The sequence below is a fragment of the Prionailurus bengalensis genome, chromosome D2, assembly GCF_016509475.1.
Source record: "Prionailurus bengalensis isolate Pbe53 chromosome D2, Fcat_Pben_1.1_paternal_pri, whole genome shotgun sequence".
Lineage (NCBI taxonomy): Eukaryota > Metazoa > Chordata > Mammalia > Carnivora > Felidae > Prionailurus > Prionailurus bengalensis.
The window spans coordinates 30846700-30870347 of record NC_057351.1 but is presented as its reverse complement, the minus strand read 5'-3'; the positions used below and the strand labels follow the sequence as shown (position 1 = coordinate 30870347).

The window sequence follows — 23648 nt, the reverse complement described above, 5'->3', positions numbered from 1 at the left end:
CAGGGAAATGTCTTCTGGGACGTGCACTGGCCCCTACTGTGGATGAGGCACTGGGCTGGGCGCTGCGGGTGTTGGGGACGATGGGAGGGCGCTAAGGACACTATTTTTGCCAGCAAGAAACAAGCGTGCACCTCCCTTCGACCGTGTTGCAGGTGACCTTCACAGTCCTTGCCATGTCGGAGGGCCAGCTGTCCTCTTCCGTAGGTGGAATAACGTGGTCGACTCTGAAGTTGGGCTGCCCTGATTGGAAACCTCGCTCTGCCCCTTGTGTGACCTTGGGCAAGTTACTTGATCTCTGTGATCAAGTTAAGTCTGATCTCAGTTAAGTTTCAGTGTTCTCGTCTCTAAAAGGTCCTCACTTTGTAGAGTTGTAAGGATGAAAATTATGTTATCCCGGTACACGTTGGAATGGAGGCCAGCATATACTCAGTGCTATAAAAGTATTAGTCATGATTATATTACTTAACATTTTTCTTTAAAGGAAATTAGCTTAATACAATTTTAAAAAGGCCTCTATATCATTACTACAAATGGAAAATCAATATAATTTTTCATAAATAGTTGATAACCATAAAAATAAATATGAAAACAAAATGCCATTACGAAATCTTAGGTATATGTGTTGGCTCACATCTGCTCCTTCGTTGAAAAGGGGGTAAAGCAGGGGTGCCCGGGTGGCTCAGTCGGTCGGATCCGCGTCTGACTCAATTTCGGCTCAGGTCGTGATCTCACAGTTCATGAGATCAAGCCCCACGTCGGGTTCTACGCTGACAGTGTGGAGCCTGCTTGGGATTCTCTCCCTCTCTCTCTGCCCCTCCCCCCCCCCAATAAAATTTTAAATAAGTTCTAAATAAAGTTAAAAAAATAAATAAATAAAAACAAATAAAATGAAAAAGGGGGAAAGCAAAGATGAAAGGGGTGATGAGCAGCTCTGGACTGAGAGTTTGAAATAGGAAATTTCACCACCTGGCTCATTGTCGTTTGTATTGTGATTACCATCCAAGTCCTGGTTCTCAAAGAAACAATATCGGCATCGCCAAGAAGTTCATTAGAAATGCAGATTCCTAGGGCCCACCCCAGACCCCCAGATTCAGGACAAGACCTCCAGGTGATTCATGGGTACACTGTGTTCAGAAGTCTGCTCTGTAGTCACCAATTTTGTGTGTTCCACACATGGAGAGAAACGAGCCAAGTTCATTCTTTGTATTTTACACATGAGGAGCTTAAGGTTCAAGTGACCTGCCCGAGGTGACTTGATAAGGGCAGCGGCATATCAGAATCCAGGTCTCCAGACTCACTCTGGAGGGCAACATCCTCAGAGGAAGTCAAGCTCCACCCCATCTTTACTTATTGTGTGACCCTGAACAAACTCTTAACCTCTCTGAGCCTTAGTTTCCTTATCTGCAAAAGGAAACTGATAACAACGGCCTCCCTCAGAGGTGGTTCTCGGGATTGTCCAGAGAGGGTGCTCAGTCGGTGTTGGCCGCTGCTATCTTTGCAGAAGACTTCAGGGCCTGTCCAGCCCTTCTCCAGGGCCTGGCTCAGCGTGTGGCCTCTGCTTGGGCCGGGTATGGTTGCTTCAGAGGTGTTGGTGACCACACCGTAGGCATCACTGTGACTGCTGTTTCTATTCCCTTTTGTCTCAACATGTTGGCAGTGAGTTATCTATTAAATTAAAACAATTTAATACCTCAGACGGTTACTGTGTGTCATTTGGTTGTATTCTGCGTGGGATTTATTTGCTTCTGATTTTAATTAAATATAGGTCTTTGTTGATTGGCTCGCTTGCCAGGAAGACGAGGGGTTGTTTTGGCAAGTCCCAGGCCCTGCAGCACCGTGCACGGTTGTCTCCTTGTTGTGAGGCTGTTCCAGCAGGGGACGGCCAGGCCTCCCTCCTGCGGCCGGGCACGGGCTGAAGCCCATGCTTGTAACGGATTCCCACATAGAAGCGGTGTCTGCATGCCCGCGGCAGCGCCTCCTGTCCCTTGAGCGAGGCCACCTGCCGCCCTCCGCGCTGAGCCCCTCGAGGACATTTTATTTCCTGCTCAGAACAACCCTATTAGTTAGTTGGGTTGTCTTGTTCTCATTTTTTCTTAACTGAGGAATAATTCATATTTGTCAAACCCTCCATCTTAAAGGGCAACATTCTGTTTTTTTGATCAGATTCACCATCACCCCCAAAAGAAACCCTGTACCCGTTAAGTGGTCATTCCCTGTTTTTCCCCTCTCACCGCCAGCCCCTGACGGTCTACTTCCTGTTTCGATGGATTCGCATATTCTCGACATTTTACAGCAATGGAATGATACAGTATGTGGCCTTTTGTGACTGGTTTCTTTTACGCAGCCTGCCGTTTTCAAGGTTCATCTGTGTCCTGTCAGTACTTTGTCCCTTTTTAGGGCCAAGTGATGTTGCGTTGTCTGGAGATAGCACATCTTGTCCATCCTTTGCTCCATTGATAGACGTTTGAGCTATTTCTGCTTTCTGGCTACTGCGAATAATGCTGCTGTGAATGTGCACATACAGGTTTTTGCATGAATTTTGTTCTCATTTTATTGAAGGGGAAACTGAGGCAGGGGTTAAGTAACTTGCCTGAGATCTCATGGCAGAAAAGACCCAGTAGAGGAAAGCCTTGCTTTGGATCCTGAGGAAGAGTGAGCTCTCAGGCCTCCCCTGCGGCCACCTCTTCCTTTTTAGGCTCTCGTGGGGCTAGAGCGTGTTCTGATGGTTGGTGTGATGGCTTCCGGCGGGGGGGGGGGGGGGGGGGACCAGAGGTTCACCCTGCGCTCGTGTTAAGGCTGGGGCTTCTGCAGTCGTCGGTGAGGAAGTACCTCTGAGATCTGGGTTCCCGTGTGTGCAGCGTCTTGCAGCCCCCGTCCCCTGGTCCCCCTCAGGACCATCTCCCCTGACTCGGCGCTCTTAGTACTTGAGGGAAGACGTTCCCATGGGTAGCTGGATGCTAAGGATGTCACTCTCTTTAAATTGAGGATATTAGTAAGAAGTAATGAGTGCTTGTTATAAAAATATCACACAACGTGGAGATCTATAAAGTAGGAAATAAAAGAAACAACTCCCCCAAACCCATAGCCACGTTCAAATTAAATGGTTTGCCCACGTCCCAGAAGATGCCATGCCCACTTCCCCCTTATCCTGAAGTGCCTTTCTGCTCTTCTCTGGCTACCGGCCAGGGCCCAGCATAAACGCTGTTGTGCTGGAACTTTCTGGACTTCTGCGGTCCTCTGTGATCTCCTCCTCCTGTGACCTTTTCTCTCCAGGGGGCATGACACAGGGAAAGACTAGAGATCAGGAGTTGAACAGCAGCAGAATCCCTGCACCTGAGAGTCGTCTGTGGAGAAGGGGGTTTGTGAAGAGAGAGTAGTGCCAGGCCTCCTTTCTCAAACCTTCCAGAGCTAGTTAGCTCGGTAAACACCATGCACAGGTAACTGTGAAAATCCCGGCAGATTGTGTGCAGTGGGGCGCCGGTGCCTGTCCTTGATGACTGGTGTGTTTTGCTGGCCCTTGGTGTCCCGCACCCCCCAGCCCTGGAGACCAAGTGGCATTTCAGGGACCGGCAGCCGAGTCACGGAGGCCCGGCCGTCTGTGGTTTTGCTTCTTGTTCCAGTATGCCGGCCCCCACCCCTGGCTCCTGAGCATACCTGGAGGTGCTGAGAGTTTGGTCTTCTGGAAGGGGTGCAGGCACCGGTCTACTTTTTCATTTTCGTGTTCCAGAAAAATCTTTTCTCCATCAGCCTCTTGGACGAGAGCCCCATGCCGCACCGGGCCTCTGTTCTGATGCCCTCACACGATCCCACGTCTTGTGCTGTTAAACTGAACTCTCTCAGGGCAGGGGAGCTGGACAGCCTGGCTTTGAGCTGTGGTTCTTCTCTTTATGCATTGTGCGTCAGTTTCCATGATGATAAAATGGGGATGAGCATAAGAATACCTATCTCGCGGGTTTTTAAATTAGAGTATGTCAGGTGCTTAGAAAAGTCTCAGGCTTAGGTGCACGGGTACATATGGTACATGGGAAGTACCATATGAGACAAGCTGTGATTAATAGGGCTCTTTGTTTCCAGGACTGTCTTCTGACCATGGTAGGGAGAGTAAGCATAGTATCGTAGTATAGTGTATAGTAATGTGTCGTGGAAAGACCGTGAGCTTTGGGGTTGGGTTACTCTGGATTCTAATTCCGGCTCTGTACTCGTGGGCATGGGTAACCAACTTCAGCAAGCCTCAGTTCTCCCCACTGCAGTGCACATTCTAGCATGTTCTAAGGCAGACAGTTCAGAAACATTTGATTGCAGCTTGCAGCCTGTCCTTTTTGACAGGAGCATTGGCCCAAGGGCCACTGTTTAGTAAAATCGTGGAGCCACAGAATGTCAGCCCGGCTGAAATGCCCCAAATCTCATAGTTCCAACTTTCCTTTTACAGAGAGGAGACAGGGCCCTTGGAGAAGCTGTTTCTCTCGGACTCCGTGGCTGAAAGCAGAGGGGCTGGGGCGAGAACGGGGGCCTCCTGAGTCTAGCCCATGGCTTCTTCCTCACCAAGGGTTGCCTGTGCCTCTTTCAGAGCTGGAAACATGAACAAGGCCAGAGAGAAGAATGAAGACAGTGGCTGTGTTTTGAAATAGCCTGGTCTAGGGGAAGCAGGAGGCACACAGGGCAAACCTCAGCTCCCTACACAAGCCCCGGACCGGCCAGCTCTCACTAACCGTGAGTGACTGTCACTATTGCTACCACATTGTCCTTAGTCAGGGCCAGTAACCGCTGCTGGTGGGAGGCCTAGGCCCTCTGTGCCAGCAGTTCTCGGACAGGAGCGGGCATCAGAGTTGGAGGGCTTGTTCAACCACAGGTGGCCGGGACCTGCTCCTAGAGCTTCTGATCCTATAGGTCTGGGCTGGGATCTGAGAATGTGCCTTTCTGACAAGTTCTGGGGTGATGCTGTTTCCATAGGTCCAGGGATCCCACTCTGAGAACCACTGTGTTGACCTGGCCCTTGCTACTGAAAGTGGTCCTTGGACATGCCTGGTAGAAATGCAGAATCCCAGGCCCCATCCCAGACCTGCAGCAACAGCAGCCTTGCCTTAGCAGGTGCCCAGTAGTCTGTGTGCACATCGTGGTTTGAGAGGCAGTGGAATAGTGTGGAGTTCCCCACTGTGGCTGCAGAGTGGAATCACCAGGAGAGCTTTGGAACCCGTGGATTCCCAAGCCCCAGCTCATACGAATTAGGTCAGAGTCTCTGGGAGTGAGACTCGCACATCAAGAGTCTATAAAGCTCCCCAGGTGACTCCTGTATCGCCACGTCTGAAAACCACCAGCTAGAATCCACAGTGGCAGCCACGAGGGGTCTCAGGGATGATGGGTTCCAAAGGTGGCATGGGATGCAAACCAAAGGCATGAGAGCGAGCCAGAGCAGCCTGCCTGCGGTCCCACGGCCGATAGTGACACATCCAGGCTCTGGATGTCAGATAATTCTTCTACTAGCTCTTTCAATTCTAAGTCCCCTTAGCACAGTTCATGTAGCTGCAGTGTACCAGTGTCCACAGGAATCCACCAGACCTTGGAAGATCGGTCTGCTCATTGGAAATACAGCCTCCGGTTGTATTTCAGAGCAGCCTTCTGTACTGAGAGTTCTCTGTTCTAGGCAGGCAGTGTGCGCGGTGGTCAGGGTCACGCACTGAAAGCCGGCTCTGCCACTTACTAGCCAAGACCTGTGGCTCTGCGCCCCAGACTCTTCCCCTAAAAACAGGGATGGTAATGATAGTGGCCACCATGGAGCTGGTTTGGAGATTAAGGGTTAATGTGACAATGCTGAGGTCAATGATTTGCACACAGGAAGCACTTTATAAATGTTAATTATTATCTCAGTAGCTGGGTGACCTTGGGTAAATCACATGACCTTGACCAATCCAGGCTTTTAACTTCTCTGTGACTCGGTTTCCTCCTCTGTTAAATAGAGGTAAGCCGCAGAATTATGAAGAGTAGATGAAATTGTGAATCTAAAGCCGTAAGCACAGTCTCCCGCACATGGTTGGCATCAAAGAATAGTGGCTCCGGTCGTGTGTTACAGACTAAAACACTGCGCAGGAGTAAGTTAGTTCTGGTTGGGGCAGGCTCTGAGTTGGGCCAGTCCTGACTCTCTAGAGGGAGCATCTAAGGCCATAGGGATTGAAGGCTTCTGGGATATTTTTGCCTGGAGAAAAGCTTATAATGCCCTTTATCCTCCTTGATGTAAAGGATTGTCATGCCAAGGCAGATCGACTATGTGTGATCCAAGAGGACAGAGTAGCAGTTATCATGTAGTTCATGAGAGAACTTTCTGATAGTTAAAACTATTCTGTAGAAGGGAGAGTGAGCTCTCCATCACCAGAGGTATTCAAGGAGAACTTTAAGTCCTCTGGTGGAAACATTATGAGAATTTCAAGTCTGTGATTAGAAGCTACATTAGTGTTTCCCAGGTTTGCTTATTGGTAAGAATCATTTGGGAGCATTTATTAAAAACACAGATTCCCTGGGGCACCTGGGTGGTTCAGTCGGTTGAGTGTCCAACTTTGGCTCAGGTCATGAACTTGCAGTTCGTGAGTTTAAGCCCCACATCGGGCTCTGTGCTGATAGCTCAGAGCCTGGAGCCTGCTTCGGATTCTGTGTCTCCCTCTGTTCCTCCCCGGCTTGCACTCTCTCTGTCTCTCAAAAATAAATAAAGATTTAAAAATACACACACACACACACACACACACACACACAGATTCCCTGCTGGTCATCCCAGACGAATTAAGCAGGCTAGTCCAGGACTAGCCCCTCCACATGATTCCTACTGGGAAGTTTGGAAAACATGGGCTAAATGACCTCCAGTCTCCTTCCAACTCTGAGATTCTTTGCAAAAGATTATGGGGAAACACATTCTGGGCGGGAATAGGTCACACTGGCCCCAGGTCTCCTCCTGTAGCTTTGGGAGTCCTGCTTCTTGGCCAGGCCACGGAGCCCATGGGCACACCAGCTTGAGTCCCTGACACTTGTTCCTTTGGGCCTGTACCTGGGTTGGCAGGGAGCGCCACCACCCTCTCTGCTCCCGCCCCCCTCCCACCCCTGAAGGGACCTGTCACCAGGCCCTGCTCTCAGCCCAGACTGCGCAGGGGTCAGAATCCTGTGTTTCTGAGAAACAACACGAATTTGTCCCAGCCCTCCTGGCTTCCTGCAGTAGGTTTTGTTTACTTGGATTTTGCTTCTTTTGCCCTGCTACTGCCTACAGTTACTTTTCATAGGCATTCATCAGAATTAACAAGATCACCATTAAAGGTTAAACCACAGGAAGACCTGTGCCTTGTGACTGAAAGTTGCTTTATTAACACAAAGCACTGTCCTAATTAGAAGTTTAGGGAGATGCAGTTTGGCCTCCTTGCAATAATAATTACAATTATGAAGATAATTTTGTCTCGTGTTTATTACAGTGCCTTTCTGCAAGCTTCCCTATTCTCTGCTGCAGCTCAGGTATCAGCACTGGGGGAGGGCCCCGGGGAAAGGCATGCTTGAACCCAGCTGCTGTCCAGATGCTGGTGTTGTCTCCTGTTGTTAGTCCCCCTGAGCTCCCGGTTGAGGTCTGTGGGCATGCACTCACCACCAAGTAGCATGAAGTGCTCCTATGCCAGAGCCTTCCCCTCTGAGGACTCGCTGAGCAAGAGTGAGGCTCCAGGAAGATATAGAACAAGGCAGGGCTCAAAGATGGGAGTCCCAGAGAATAAAAGGCCTCTGGGCCTTTGTTCATGCCTTTGCCCACACCTGGGTTGCCTTCCCTCTTTCCTCTCTGGCTCTCATAATCTCTCATCCATTAGCATCCAGCCTGAATCAAGGGTGACCAACTCTCCTGAATGGCCCGGACTGCAGAACGATCCCCCAGGATGCAGGGCTTTCAGTGCCAACATTGGGAATGTTCTGGGCAAACCAGGACAAGTTGGTCACCCTACTGGAATCTTCGCATTCACATTCTTTGTCCTTCAGTACCTTACCAAAATGACCCTGGGCAATTTACTGTCAACACGGGCCTCACTTTCCACCTGTGAGGATAGCTCATGGTTGTTACGAGAATTTAATGAGTTCATATATGAGAAGTGCCTATTACGTTTCTGGCACATACTAAACACTCAGTGACGTTAGCTATGTTTGTTTGGTTGAGTTGAGTGAAAATGAGATCTGTGAGATCCCCTGGCCTCCATGTGGTTCGCGAATCCTCTGTGCGGTGAGTGCTTGATCATACCCCAGCATGTGGCACTCACTTCCTCACGTGGGAGCCTTTTCTTTACGACTGGTGCACTATTCCTGTACTGTCAGCTCTGAGGATTCATAGAGAATGGGACCCCCTTCTTGAAGACATCCCATGGCTTCCTGAGGATTACTCACCTGTGTCCAGTCTGGGTCTTCTCTTTCCTGGGTGGGGTACCCCCTCCCTTAGGTGAGACCTGACTCCTAGCCATATGCTTGCTGTGTTCTCTGGGCCAGCTAAGGACGCTTTTCTCTACTGCAGACATGTGTAGCGGGGATAGATGGTGCCCATCCTCTGAATTAGACCTGAGATGAATTTCCTGAGAACAAAAGATGACTGGCCTCTGTCCCCAGAATCACAGGCTCTGAACTACAAAGATTTCTTTTAGGGAAGGCCCCGGTTTCCCTTTGAGATGCTCTGCATAGACTCCCCTTTCTTTGGCTCAGCCTACAGGCAGGTACCTAGGTACTTCTTAACTCAAGGGGGTAGGATAGTAGATTGGTTAGGACCCAGGGCTTCTGGAACAGCCTAACTATCCAAATCTTACTCCCCTGGGGTACCTGGGTGGCTCAGTAGGTTGGACATCCAAGTCTTGATTTAGGCTCAGGTCATGATCTCACGGTTCATGAGATCGAGCCCCGTATCGGGCCCTGCACTGACAGCATGGAGTCTGCTTGGGATTCTCTCTCTCCTCTCCCTCTGCCCCTCCCCACTCGCTTTCTCTGTCTCTCTCAAAATAAATAAATAAACTTAAATCTTACTTCCCTTTTAGCTGTATGACTTTGGCCAAGTCACTTAATTGCAGTTTCCTCATGAATATAGAGAGGAGATAGTTCTTAGAGCCTAGCATGTGTGAAATAGTAAGCGGTACTATCAATGGTTATTGTTAGCCCCACCCCCAAGGAACGAACATGAAGTATATTGCTCCTTGTGCACAGATAGGAAGATGACTGGGCAAGGCTGAGATCTGCTTCAGCATGTCTGGGACCTGGATCTCCATGTGTTTTTCCCAGGGACCACAGAGAACTGTTCCCGAGATCGTGGACCTGTCCTCTCAGCAGGGATTAGAGTCCCCATGCAGTGTTAGTGGCTGGTGATGTGGCCTGGATGGGGCGGGCATGTTTGCACCAGCCACTGGTGGGCAGTTCTGCGGTCAGAGGTTGGATGGAACATCCCTGAGAACGAAAAAGATCCTAGGGAAGTCACTAGGTACAGTGCAGAGCACTGCCTGGCACACAGTAGGGCTATTTGGGAGAGTAAATGAAAGCAGCAGGTGTGGATATATTCCAGGCCCCCTTGGCACCCTTCAGATGTGGTGGCCATATGCTTCTGTGACTTCGGCTGGTTGTCCAGAGGAGGCTGCACAGGCCCGTGTTACTTGAATTGGAGACTGGAAAGGGGGTGTGAGGTTGGAATGGTGTGTGGGTAGCCCGGGTGGGAGGAAGGAGGTTGTGGGACTGGATGTTTCTGGGCTGGATGTACTTGGGGAAGACAGCTGCTGTGAGGACCCTTGGAAGTAACTTGAATGGCCTTGTGGCTTTATGTTTCTTCCGCATGCATCGTGAACACTCTCTCACCACTGTGGGGAGCGAGGGTGCATTGCACAATTGATTCTCGGTGCCTGAGCCCCGAAAGTTCCATCTCATATCCAGTACAGTTCCATCTCCAATCCAGTAAAATCCAGTACAGAATTTCTTTCTTTTATGGAGCTTTCTTGTTTCTCTTACTGGTGAGGAGCTGGCTGCCCTCAGTTTATACTTGAATTTGCCAAGTTTTTTTTTTTCTAATAAAAGGTATGTTTATAATAAATAAATTTTGTTTTAAAAGTAAATTATCACTATATATACTTAAAATATTTTTATTTAAATATATAGTGGTACTTTGCTTATTTTAGGCAAAATAAGCAGCAGGACTATAAGTAATAATAAATTGCTCCCATCCTTTGTCATTGCTGTTGAACATTCTGGTTATTTTCCTTTTGATCTTATTTCCCAGGCATATGTACTTTTTTTTTTTTTTTTTACCTAGTTTTACATGTATTACAGTGCACATATAATTTTTTTTTATTCTGCTTTTTAAAATGGTATAACTTGAGGGGCACCTAGGTGGCTCAGTCGGTTGAGTGTCTGACTTCGGCTCAGGTCATGATCTCATGATTTGTGAGATCAGGCCCACATCTGGCTCTGTGCTGACAGTGCGGAGCCTTTTTGGGATTCTCTCTCTCTCCCCGCCCCTCCCCCACTCAAGCTCTAAATAAATAAATAGCTGTTTTTTTATATGCCATAACTTGAACCATTAAACAAGAAAAACCATGAATGAACATAGGTTGATAATACTCTTTAAGAAGCTTGGGGCACCTGGGTGGCTCAGTCGGTTAGGCGTCTGACTTCGGCTCAGGTTATGATCTCGCGGTGTGTGAGTTTGAGCCCTGCGTCGGGCTCTGTGCTGACAGCTCAGAGCCTGGAACCTGTTTCCGATTCTGTGCCTCCTTCTCTCTGCCCCTCCCCCACTTGTGCTCTGTCTCTATCAAAAATAAATAAATGAAAAAAAAAAATTTTTTTTTTTCAAAAAAAAGAAGCTCTAGCAACATTTGGGAGGTAGGGGTTGGAATGCAAGAACTCCAAATAGAAAAATAGCAAGAGACGTGAGCAAGCCTTGCCACAAGGGAGATAGAAATGGTTAATTAACCATGAATGATAATCAGTCTCATTATTGAAAGAGTTGATTAAAGCAAGGGATGTCATGTCCCCTGTTCATATTAGCAAAGATTTTTTTCTAATGATCCATTTACTTATTGGGCAGAATGTGTATTAATTGGCATAAATACTCTGGAAAGCAGTTTGGCAATACATTTCAAAAGCCATAGGTTTATCCGTTTACTAATTATATTCCCCTCGCCCCCCTCACCCCTTGTTAACATCTTATATTCTTTTCTTATCTCTCTCTTTGGTGGTCTTAATTTTCTAAATTGAATTACATTGAGAATTTTAAATAATATAATTTTTTTTAAAAGATAAATAATTTATAGATAGATCATTATCTTTTTAATAAAGATAAATTTATTTAAATAAAGATAATTTTTTTTTGAGAGAGAGAAATGGCGTGAGCGGGTAAGGACAGAGAGAGAGACACAGGATCCAAAACAGGCTCCAGGCTCTGAGCTGTCAGCACAGAGCCCAACGAGGGGCTCGAACCCACGAACCATGAGATTATGCATGGCCTGAGTTGAAGACAGACGCTTAACCGCTCAACCGGCTGAGCTGGCTGAGCCACCCAGGAGCCTCTAAAATTTTTTTTATTTATTTACATAATCTCTACACCCAGTGTGGTGGGACTTGAACTCATGACCTTAAGATCAAGAGTCATGTTCTCTTTCAACTGAGCCACCCAGACGCCCCTAAAGATAAATCTTTATTCTACTTATAGATCCTTTTCACAGTCTGTCTTATTTTTTTAAGTATCTGGGTGTTCTGTATGTTTTATACAGTTAGATTAGTTGATCTTTGTGACTTTTTTATGGCTCCTAGGTTTAGAAAATCATCTCCACTTCAGACGTTGTATAAATATTAAGTTCTGTTTACTTCTGATTTTTTTGTTGTTTGATTTCAAAAAATATTTCAAGTGTAATTCTCTGTAGAGTTTACTTTGATTCTTAGGTTAATCGAGAGTCTCTATTTTGTTTTCCCAGAACTATTTTTTTTATAAGTTTTTTTTTTTTACTTTTTAAATTTTTTTTTTTTAATTTTTTTTTCAACGTTTTATTTATTTTTGGGACAGAGAGAGACAGAGCATGAACAGGGGAGGGGCAGAGAGAGAGGGAAACACAGAATCGGAAACAGGCTCCAGGCTCTGAGCCATCAGCCCAGAGCCCGACGCGGGGCTCAAACTCACGGACCGCGAGATCGTGACCTGGCTGAAGTCGGACGCTTAACCGACTGCGCCACCCAGGCGCCCCTTAAATTTTTAAATAAATTATTTTTGAGAGAGAGACAGAGTCTGAGTGGGGGAGGAGGCAGAGTGAGAGAGGGAGACACAGAATCCGAAGCAGGCTCCAAGCTCTGAGCTGTCAGCACAGAGCTGGACTCAGGGCTCGAACTCATGAACTGTGAGATCATGACCTGAACTGAAGCCGGATGCTTAACCCACTGAGCCACCCAGGTGCCCCTTCCCAGAACTATTAATTGGTTATTCTGATATCAGTTATTAATCCTCCCATTCCCCAATTTATTTGTGAGGCCTTCTTTAGCACTTATTAAATCATGACATATTATTTATGGAGTACATTTTCTGGACTATTTTCTTTCTATAATCTATTTTTCTTTGTGCTTTATAATTTTATTTAAACTCAAGTTAGTTAACATATAGTGTAATAGTGGTTTCAGGAGTAGAATTTAGTGATTCATCACTTACATAGAACACCCAGTGCTCATCCCAACAAGTATCCTCATCAGTGCCCATCACCCTAAATTTAGCCCATGCCCCCAGCCACCTCCCCTCCAGCAACCCTCAGTTTGTCCTCTGTATTTAAGAGTCTCTTATGGTTTGCCTCCCTCTCTGTTTTTATCTTATTTTTCCTTCCTTTCCCCTCTGTTCATCTGTTGTGTTTCTTAAATTCCACATATGAGTGAAATCATATGGTATTTTGTCTTTCTCTGACTAACTTATTTCACTTAGCATAATACATTCTAGTTCTATCCACATTGTTGCAAATGGCAAGATTTCATTTAAAAAAATTTTTTTAATGTTTATTTATTTATTTATTTTTAAATTTTTTTTTTCAACGTTTTTATTTATTTTTGGGACAGAGAGAGACAGAGCATGAACGGGGGAGGGGCAAAGAGAGAGGGAGACACAGAATTCGAAGCAGGCTCCAGGCTCTGAGCCATCAGCCCAGAGCCCGACGCGGGGCTCGAACTCACGGACTGCGAGATCGTGACCTGGCTGAAGTCGGATGCTTAACTGACCGCGCCACCCAGGCGCCCCAATGTTTGTTTATTTTTGAGAGAAATAGAGCACAATCTGGGGAGGGACAGAGAGAGAGGGAGACACAGAATCCGAAACAGGCTTCAGGCTCTGAGCTGTCAACACAGAGCCTGATGTGGGTTCCAAACCCACGAACCACAAGGTCATGACCTGAGCTGAAGTTGAATGCTTAACTGACTGAGCCACCCAGGCACCCCTCATTCTTTTTCTTTTTTAATGTTTATTTTTTGAGAGAGAGAGAGAGAAGCAGAGGGAGAGGGGGACAGAGGATCCAAAACCGGCTCTGTGCTGACAGCAGTAGGCCCGATGTGGGACTCAAACTCATGAACTGTGAGATCATGACCTGAGCCGAAGTTGGACTCTCAACAAACTGAGCCACCCAGACACCCCAAGATTTCATTCTTTTTCATCAAATATTCCATTGTGTGTGTGTGTGCGTATACACACACACATATATATGTATACACATGTATATATGTATATGTATATGTGTATACGCACACACACATACATACGTACATACCACCTTTTCTTTATTCATCATTCGATGGATATTTGGGCTCTTTTCATATTTGGCTATTGTCGATAGCACTCCTATAAACATTGGGGTATATGTGCCCCTTCGAATCAGCATTTTGGTATCCTTTGGTTAAATACCTAGCAGTGCAATTGCTGGGTCATAGGGTAGTCTACTTTTAACCTTTTGAGGAACCTCCATACGGTTTCCCAGAGTGGCTGCACCAGTTTGCATTCCCGCCAGCAGTGCAAAAGAGATCCTCTTTCTCCGCATCCTCGCCAACACCTGTTGTTGCCTGAGTTGTTCATGTTAGCCATTCTGACAGGCGTGAGGTGGTATCTCATTGTGGTTTTGGTTTGTATTTCCCTGATGATGAGTGACGTTGAGCATCTTTTCATGCGTCTGCTAGCCATCTGGATATCTTCTTTGGAAAAGTGTCTATTCGTGTCTTCTGCCCATTTCTTCACTGGGTTGTTTGTTTTTGGGGTATTGAGTTTGAGAAGTTCTTTATAGATTTTGGATATTAGCCCTTTATCTGATATGTTATTTGCAAGTATCATCTCCCATTTTGGTTACCTTTTAGTTTTGTTGATGGTTTCCTTTGCTTTTTATCTTGATGAAGTCCCAGTCGTTAATTTTTGCTTTTGTTTCCCTTGCCTCTGGAGACAAGTGTAAGAAGTTTCTGCAGTCGAGGTCACAGAAGTTGTTGCCTGTTTTCTCCTCTAGGATTTTGATGGCTTCCTGTCTTATGTTTAGGTCTTTTGCCCATTTTGAGTTTATTTTTGTGTATGGTGTAGGGAGGTTGTTGTCCTCTGTTTAATTAATTGTAGCCTTATAATACTGGTTATGCTCTATCTTCTTCTTTTTTAGGGAGAACTTGCTTGCTTATTCCCCTAGATGAAATTTAAACCATTTCAAAAAATGGTTTTGGATTAAAAAAAATTTTTTTGATGTTTATTTATTCTTGAGAGAGAGAGAGAAAGAACATGAGTGAGGGAGGGGCAGAGAGAGAGAGGGAGACACAGAATCCGAAGCAGGCTCTAGGCTCCGAGCTGTCAACACAGAGCCCAATGCGGGTCTCGAACTCACAAGCCATGAGATCATGACCTGAGCTGATGTCAGATGCTTAACCAACTGAGCCACCCAGGCACCCCAAAAAGTGGTTTTGGATTTTAAAGTTAAAAAAACTTTATGACTTTTGAGCAGGAATTACATGAAACCATCTATAAACTGATTTCTGGAAAAAAAAATCTCATTTCAGTTGTTGGTCGTTAACGAGCATGTTCTGTATCTTCACATACAAATCTATTTTTAAAGATACCTTTGTGAACTTTTATACTTTTATTAATATTGGTCAGATACATTTTCCATTCTGATTATCTCTATATATTCTATATTATTATTGCTATTTGAAATAGGATCCTTAAAATTATATTTTATTGCTGGCATATGGGAATATTACTGAATCTTGTGCTTTTATTTTGATGAGCCATTTCGCTGAGACTTTTTTTCATTTGCATAGTTTGTCAGATGCCTACTTTGGTTTTTGGAGGTTATGCGGCCATTTCATGTGCACATAATAATCGTTCTGTTTCCAGTGTTTGTTTTCTGTTTCTTTGGCCAGAACTTCCAAGACCATATTCAGGGATACTGGTGTGGGAAGGCGTCCTTATTTTGCTCTTCATTTTATTTTTTTTTTTCAACGTGTCTTTATTTATTTGGGACAGAGAGAGACAGAGCATGAACGGGGGAGGGGCAGAGAGAGAGGGAGACACAGAATCGGAAACAGGCTCCAGGCTCCGAGCCATCAGCCCAGAGCCTGACGCGGGGCTCGAACTCCCGGACCGCAAGATCGTGACCTGGCTGAAGTCGGACGCTTAGCCGACTGCGCCACCCAGGCGCCCCACTTTGCTCCTCGTTTTAAAGGGAAAGCCTCTGACGTTTTCCTTGATGTTGCTTCTAGCTTGAAGGAGATCTGTCGCTTTTACCCAAAGGGGCTGTTGGATTTACAGGCACAACAAAGACTCCTTTCTAGCCCTTTGCGCATCTGGCACGAAGCGCTAGGGTACTCATTGTTTGGAAGTGTTTGCCCTTTCTAGAATCCCCAGCTTGCCCTAAACTTTGAGCCCACAGAGCCAGTCCATTTCCAGACCTTGGTCTCCCTGGACGGAAAGCCTGACTTGTGGGGATTCATTCCTCCCTGCCAGGACCTCTCACTCTCTTCTGCCAGCCCTACCAGCTGACGTAAGGGCCGGCACCTGACACTGGATGGCGGCAGGGCTAGAGGCACCTGGCACAGCCCTGGACCAGGGGAAGCAGTAAAGGCACTTCTTACCAGGACGCCCTGCAGAGGACTCCTGCAGATCCTCAGCCATCTGGACTTCTGCCCTTACCCCACCTGTCCTCTTTCTTTTCTCAGACCAGCTCAGTGAGGTCACCAGTACCCCTGCCTTGCCCTCCGAGCCTGCTGGGCACTGCTGGCCCTGTGCTCTGGAGGCCTTCCTGGTCCAGTGGGAAAGCAGACACAAAGAGAGAGGTGAACACAATCAGGATGAAGAGGTCCCATTCGTGCTCTGTGAGACTCAGAGGCTGGAGCAACTAACTGCTTCGAGCAGCCAGAGAAGGCTTCTTAGAGGAGGTGACATTTGAGCTGCTCTTAGAGCGAGAGTAGACAGTCTGTGAGGCAGATGAGGGAGAAGGGCTTCAATTATGATTATTTTGATAGACTTCGCATTATTGTTGCTGTTCAGAATGGGCTCTTTAAAAACTATATTTTATTGCTGGCATGTAGGAATATTAGTTGAATTTTGCATATTTATTTTGGAGCAATCTTTAGAGCCTTAGGGGCCTGGGGGTGTCTGGCCTCTTTGGGGACAAGACAAGAGTTTGCAGAGACATGGGACAGTGCTGTCTGAGTTGGGTGGTGCTCCTGGGGTTCAGAGGTGGGAGGGCGATCCCCAGTCACAGGGGTGATCCGGGCAGATTTTCAAAGAGGTGGGATGGGGGCTGGCCTTGAAGCCTAGAGAGGATTTGGCTAGAGGAAGGGGAGGGTAGACTGGAGGAGGTGCAGAGAAGCAGCATCGTCACTGTGCACCTGCCTGGTACTATGTCACCACACTTAGTACTTTTTATACTTAATTTTCCTGACAGTTCTGCCAGGTAGATGACAAGACCCCTGTTCCACAGATGAGGAAACGGGGGCTCAGGGAATTTAAGTGACTTAGGTGAGCCGGAGAGCCTAATTTCTGAGCTTCCATGCTTTCAGTGCCTCCCTTTTTAAAATGTAGGTCCCTAAAAAATTGCTTTATTGGGAAAGAACTCACACACCATACAATTCACCCATTTAAAGGGTACAATTCAGCGGCTTTTGTATATCCACAGAGTTGTGCAGCTGTCATTACAGTCCAGTTTTAGAACCCCCAGCCCTAGGTTGCCCCCCCGCCCAGGACCCCCAGCCCTGGGCAACCACTGCCCTCCATTCCGTGTCTATACACTAGCCTGTTCCAGACAGTTCACGTAAATGGCCTCATCAAGCGTGTGATCGTTTGTGACTGCTTCTTTCACTTAGTGTAACGTTTTCAAGGTTTACCCACGCCGTAGCATGTATTGGTACTTCGCGACTTTATATTGCCAAACAATATTCTTGTTTCTGGATAATACCACATTTTGCTTACCCATTCAGCTGTCGATGGACATTTGGGTTGTGTGCACTTCGGGGCTGTTGTGAATAATGCTGCCGCGAGTGTTCCCGTGCGACGTGTTTTGTGTGGACATATGTTTTCATTTCTCTCCGGTGTAGACCTAGGGGCGGAATGGCTGGCCGGGTCGTGTGGTGACTGCAGGTTTTACCATTTGGGAAACTGCCAGACTGTTCTCCACAGCGACTTCCCGGCTGCCTCTTGTGCATGCTTGCCTTCAGAGTGACAGGGCTGGGGAGAAGGTCAGACCACAAAGTCTGTGCGAGTCGCCTGTTTTCAAAGAAGATGGTGGGAAAGTAGCGTGAAGACTGCAGCTTCACTGTGGCGTCTTTGGTGATTCCAGAAGGAGGATTCTGCAGGAGCTCAAGGACGCTGCCACAAGTGCTGGTCGTGAGCTGCTCCTTCTGCTCATAGGCCATGCCACTAGACAAGGTGTTGAATAGAGCCAAAGGTTCGGGGTGCCAGAGAGGGACAAGCGCGACCCGTGGTGATGAAGGCTCTCGGAAGAGGGAGGGCAGGGTTTCGAGGCTGGCACAGGGGAGACGAGTGAGAGGAAAGGACTTGGGGAGGAGAGGCAGGGTTGGGGCCTTGTGGTTCAGGGCAAGTCCCTGAGCGGCTGTGGCCAACTGTCCTCTGTCTTTGTTCTTTGGCTGCAGATCTGGCCGAGTGCAAGCTGGTTGCTTTCCCCATTGGCCTCTACAAGGTCCTGCGGAATGTCACCGACCAGATCCAGCTCATCACGCTGGCCAACAACGAGCTCAAGTCCCTCACCAGCAAGTTTATGACCACGTTCTGTCAGCTCCGAGGTAGGCCCCGGTCCGCCAGACAGGAAATCATTCCCCAGGGGAGGCTTCGAGGATGGACCTGTGTCCTGCCTGCAGCCTGGAAGTCTCTAAGTGTCACTCCTCCCTCTCGCTGGCTGTGAATCAGACTGACTGATGGTCAAGGGTGTGGGCCCACTGGGGTGTTTGGGGTCCTGAGACCCACAAGTAGTCATTTCTCAGTAGACTTGAACGAGCCCCCGTCCTCCTCCCCAGCCTAGCACTGCTTTCCCGGTTCAGGAGTGACAGATGCCGGGGATGTTGGTGTTTCCTCTGCTGGGCCCACACAGGGCCGTGGACAAGGGTGCCTGGCAGGATGACGGGCAGGAGGCCAGCAGGTGGGCATAGTAGAGTCTCTTGAAACGGCTCCTCTGGGTAGGCCCGCAGGATACAGTGGCCACTGCGGTGCCGCACACACACCCCCCCCATCCTTCTGTGAGAGTCTGCTGCTGCTCAGTGAGCCGTGGGGTGGGAGAACCAGGGAGGGCACAGGAGGCATAGGAGAGGTGATTCCCACCTTCTGGAATTCTATCTGACAGGGGCATGAAAAAGGTCCAAGGGCCCGGTTAGAGAAATCCATATGTCAGATGCTGGTGGAGCGGGAGGGACATGAGCAAAAGCGTACCTCCCATGGCTGATTTCAGGCCTCCTAGAAGAGGTGGGGGCTTCGGGCAGAGGCAAGAGGGAGGCGTGAACTGGCAAACAGGTCCCAGGGACAGAAGGCAGCTTGTAGAATGCTCAGCAGCCAGCTATAGGCAGGACATGGATAGGCTACCGGCGGGGTGGGAGGGGGGCGTCCTGGGGCAGGACTCGGTTCCCCGGAGGCACTGTGGGTGCTTTTCACCAGGCTGTCCCGTCCTTCATTTTCTGGGGGCCACTTCTCTGCACAGATGAGACGGGCCCTCACGGCCAGCAGGCCCCATCGGCCGCAGTGGTCAGCCCTGGCAGAAATTAGACTCATCTGAGGAACTTTTCTACAAACACAGTTGCCTTGGCTCTACCCCCAGCCCAGTTGAATCAGAATGTCCGAGTATGGGCCTGGGCCTTGTACGCATCTTTTAAAACCTACATCAGTCATTCTGAAGTGGCAGCAGCCAAGGTTGAGGCCATGGGTCAGGGGTTATACATGCCAGTGCCTGAGAGACTAGCGTGCGAGTACTAAATGTCGCGGTTTGAGTGGTGGGGACCGTGGGACACGTACCCCTCTCCGCTCTGCCAGGTATGCCATGAGGATGTTGGGGTTTTGTCAGTAGAAGCTAGAAATACGGGTTTTGTGTGAATTTTTACCAGGTGTTCTATAACACGGAAGCCAATAAAACACCCTTGCACAGTAGATTTAGCCCATGGGCCATCAGTTGGAAGAATCTCCCATAATATATGAGGTCTGTCTCTGCCATCTCATTTCATGGATAGAAAAGGAAGGCCAGGGAGACTCAGGCTTATCGGGGATCTCGGAGCAGCACCCCCACGTCGTCCACCTTGCAGGCCAGGGCTGCCTCTCCAGGCCTCCCGCATTAGCCCAAGGGTCCCCTGGAGATGTTTGCTTTGCGGAGGAGGGTGGAAAGATCGAAAATGGGTGGTGGGGGTTGGCTGGGACCTCCAGGAAGGGCAATCAGGAAGGGTGCTTCCTTTGGGTAAGAGGAGAGTTCGTTTGTGCTTTCCTTCCTTGAACCTTCCCCGGAGCACCTGCCATATTCCAGACCTGTGTCTGGAGGCTGGGAGACAAAGACTGGCAGACCAGCTCCCTCCCGGAAGGAGCCCAGGGTCACAGAACAGACTTGTCAACCACACCAAGTCCTATGATGCCGGCGTGGACAACATGCTGGGAACAATGGGAAGAAAACTTAATTCTTCCGGCGAGTGCTGTGGGCAGTGGGTGGGCCGGGAAGCAAGGGCTTTCAAAGGACTTGCCACTGGGCATTGCCTTGTGAGATGAATAAATAAGCCCTCTCCAGGGGGCACAGCGACACATGCCAGAGAAATGCGCTAGAACCCATTGTGTTTGTGGCTTAGCTGCGGAAATATATTTATCATAAAATACCCTTCTGGTCAGAAGTCTGTGGAAGGATGCCGTTTGAACCCCCTCTGTGCGGCTGGCAGCTGCTGACTCCCCCACACCACCCTGGATTACAAATGAAAAGCTGCGATGTGCCCAGTAATTGGGTTTCACAAAGGCAGTGGCGCTGGTGACCAGGGGCAGGGAGGGGCTGGAGTCGAGAGTGGCTCCTGGCTCCTGAAGAGATGCTCCCAGCCCCAGCCTTTATTATATATAGTTTCTCTTTTAAATAGAAAAGTCCCCTCCTTTTATGTGTGAAGAGGAAACTTGAATAGGCTCTGCTGAACTTCCCCCAGGCCTGCCGGCTTCCCCTTCCCTGTTCGTGGCTCTTGACAGAGAAGGCGGGCTGCCTTGGTGCCAGGGAGAAAGGCATCCGCTTCCTCCCTCCCTGCCACACTGTCTCCTGTGGGAGCCCCGGGGAGTGTCTTCTGCTGGGCTCGTGGCCTCCTCGGGTTTGCGTCCCCTTGACACCCTTCACCCATTTTATAGAAGGAAGAAGCCAAACCCGAGGAAGCCAGTGGCACAGATGGAATCCGCGCAAAGGGCAGGTGCGCCCTGTGGAGTGGCGGGTTTCATTGTCGGACTCTGGCTCTTCTGTTCCCTCTTCTCCTGCGTGCCTGTCTCCCCACTTCCTCCTCTCATTCAAGTCATTCTGCTCCCGGACTGTGCCCGGGGTCTTCCAGGCCCCGGGTGTGCGAGAGACACCTGTGGAAATCCACAAAGAGCCCCCGGATGAGAAGCACAGGCTGTTTATTCAGAGCTGACTCCCGCAGGGGAGTGAGCAGCTGGCGGGCGGCATGGAGGAGAGACTCAAAGGCAGCGGAGGGGCGGGAAAGCTTTGTAGAGGATAAAAGGCGAAGCTGGAGGCAGGCCAGCTTGCAGGGGGCATCCTACGTGACTGGTTAGGGTGCATTTTGGCTTTCCGGAGTTAGCCCTAAGTTGGAAATTGGAATAAAAATCAGAGACGCTGTCAGTAGTCAAGTCCCGGCTGTTTGGGGCCAGTTGTTACGGGAGTGTTACAGGGCTTCCTGGACCGTCAGAAGAGATGGCAGTCTGACTCCCTGCAGGTCTGACCTGGAGCAGACTGGCCTCCTCGGCTGGTTACCGTGGCTAGTGGGTTGGCTCTCTGGGCAGGGTGCTGCAGGCTGTGGGCCACGGTTCTGTTTTTATGTTCGGTCTGGCCGTCGTCTGCGTGTATATTCAGTTGCTCACAGCCCGTCTTTCAACCCAGCTCAGCAGTTCCTCAGGAGCACCTGTCGTGGCCCGGCTGGGGGCATGAGCAGGTGAGCGGTGGCCCGGGGGTCCAGACGCACTGGGCGCTGAGCCCTCGCGGCTCCACACGGAGGGCTTTACACGTGTCATCTCAGTCACCCCCTCCTGACACCCGCCATTTAGGATGGGGTGAGACAACAGAGACCTAGACATGGTTCTTGAGGAGCTCCCAGGCTCTCGGGGCAGGTGGGCGTGTGAGTGGACGGCCACCTCGACGTGTGGGGGGTGACACAGCAGACATTTCCTTGAAGCCTGGCGTGCCAGGGGGCACAAGTCTATTCTGCTTTGGGTGGGTGGGTGGGTGGGTGTGTCGGTCTGCTAGGGTCACCACAACAGAGCACTGCGGCATGGGTCGGGGAGGGGGGCTTACATTTACTTCTCACAGTTCTGGGAGCTGCATGTCAGACACCAAGGTGTTGGAAGGTTTGGCTTCTTCTGCGACCTGTCTCCTCAGCTTGCCAGTGGCTGATTTCTCACTGTGTCCCCACGTGGCCTTCCTGTGGACACGTATTCCTGGGGTCTTTCTGTGTGTCCTGACTTCCTCTTCTAAGGACACCAAGCAGATTGGATTAGGGGCACCCTAACGGCCTCATTTGAACTTGGGCACCTCTTTGAAGACCTCACCTGCAAACATAGCCACACTGGGAGGTACTGGGAACTGGGACTTCCGCATAGGAATTTGGGAGGCGGGGGGAGACCTCACTCAGCCCAAAATACTGGGGAGTCGGAAGCCTCCAGAGGAAATGGCTTGGAGGGGCCATTGGACAGAAGGAAAAGGGGGAGTTCCCAAGGCCTCCTTTAGGAAGATGGGAGGTGTGTTTGGGAAATGGACTAAAATAAAAACAGTACCACATGGGACATTACAGAGCAGAGGATATGGCGTGTCATCGGCAACTGGTCTGAGCAAGTGAGTGGTCCTCAGAGAGTCCGTCAAGGAGGAGCCAGGGCAAGTGACCCCAAAGCAGGGGGAGATGGGGGCTGGTGGGGGGGGGGTGTCTCCCTCTGTTTCCTGCTTTGCCTCTGCCCACTGGCTTACTTTTCTTTTTGCTGATGGCACTGAGTGGATGAAGGAGGAGAGAAAAAGGCATCCAGAACTATTTGGGGAGAGCAGGGCAGACACTGAAGCCTTGCAGTGGTCAGTTAGGCGCTTTGGTTTTAGTCTGGGATCAGGCAGATCTCCTCTGTTGGGCACACATCTGGTTCCCCCTGCATAGCCCACCACCGGGATGGCGGGGCCTGGGAGGGTCCTTCTCACCTGAGTCATTCACAGGGGGCAGCTCCCCGTTGCTGACGATCAAGAGTTCCTACCTGATGCCAAGGTGGTGATTAGTTTGTGGCCTTTTACGTCAGTTTTCGCCATCAGTCTTCAAGGATGTCTGTCTCCTGGGGTTTCCTGGCCGAGCTCAGTGGGGCCAAGGCCAAGACTGTGTGCACGCTGTGGGCAGTGGGTCAGCCCTCCCTAGCAGAGAATGAAAAGAATCCCAAGTATTATGGGCTTTAGCATTCCTTAGGCTAGAATCCCAGAGATAGGATTACCAAGGCCACTGTTTCCAGGCTGTTGGTCTATACTATGAGGTCATCAAGCCCTGATGTCACCCTGAGCCTGGAGCCTGCCAGGTGAGGAGCCTTGTGGTCAGGCTGAACCAGGACCCATAAGATGAGAGGCTGGGCTGTTCGATGTTCAAAGCATAGACGCCCAGTTCTGGGGCGTGATGTTTTCTGTTTCCCTCTGGGTCGGCTCTCCATGCTGATCCTACCCTCACTCACCCTCTGGCTGTGGTCAGGTGGGGCCAGTGGGGAGCCCCCCAGGAGGTCAGGGGAAGAGAGAGAAGAACCTCAGTGAATTTATTCCCCTGGCACCGTGAGGTTCATCTCGGGCTGGCTGTGCCCCTCGTCCCAAGGTCACTTCTCTTGAGCCAGTGTTTACGTGACTGTCCTCCCAGGTTTCCTCTGGCTGGTGACAGCTCCCTGCTTCTAACCCGGGGTTCCCGCACAACCCCTTGAGATTTCCCTACTGCCTCCTATACCTTTGTAAACAGTTCATTGC

The 23648-nt window shown here is 49.3% G+C and overlaps 1 protein-coding gene across 3 annotated transcripts in view; it reads left to right on the top strand.

Moving 5' to 3' along the window:
- The window catches only part of LRRC20 (leucine rich repeat containing 20), an 87123-nt gene that overhangs the window by 23207 nt on the left and 40268 nt on the right, over window positions 1-23648 (top strand). The window contains exons 1-2 of one of the 3 annotated variants that reach the window (XM_043596541.1): window positions 4605-4710; window positions 18109-18258. The exons of 1 other annotated variant lie outside the window; for it this stretch is intronic. In XM_043596541.1, coding sequence (XP_043452476.1) covers window positions 18234-18258 — 25 coding nt within the window. In that variant the 5' untranslated portion in view covers window positions 4605-4710; window positions 18109-18233. Of the gene's footprint in view, window positions 1-4604; window positions 4711-18108; window positions 18259-23648 lie in introns of those variants that run through there. One more of the 3 variants, XM_043596539.1, reaches the window with a different exon arrangement.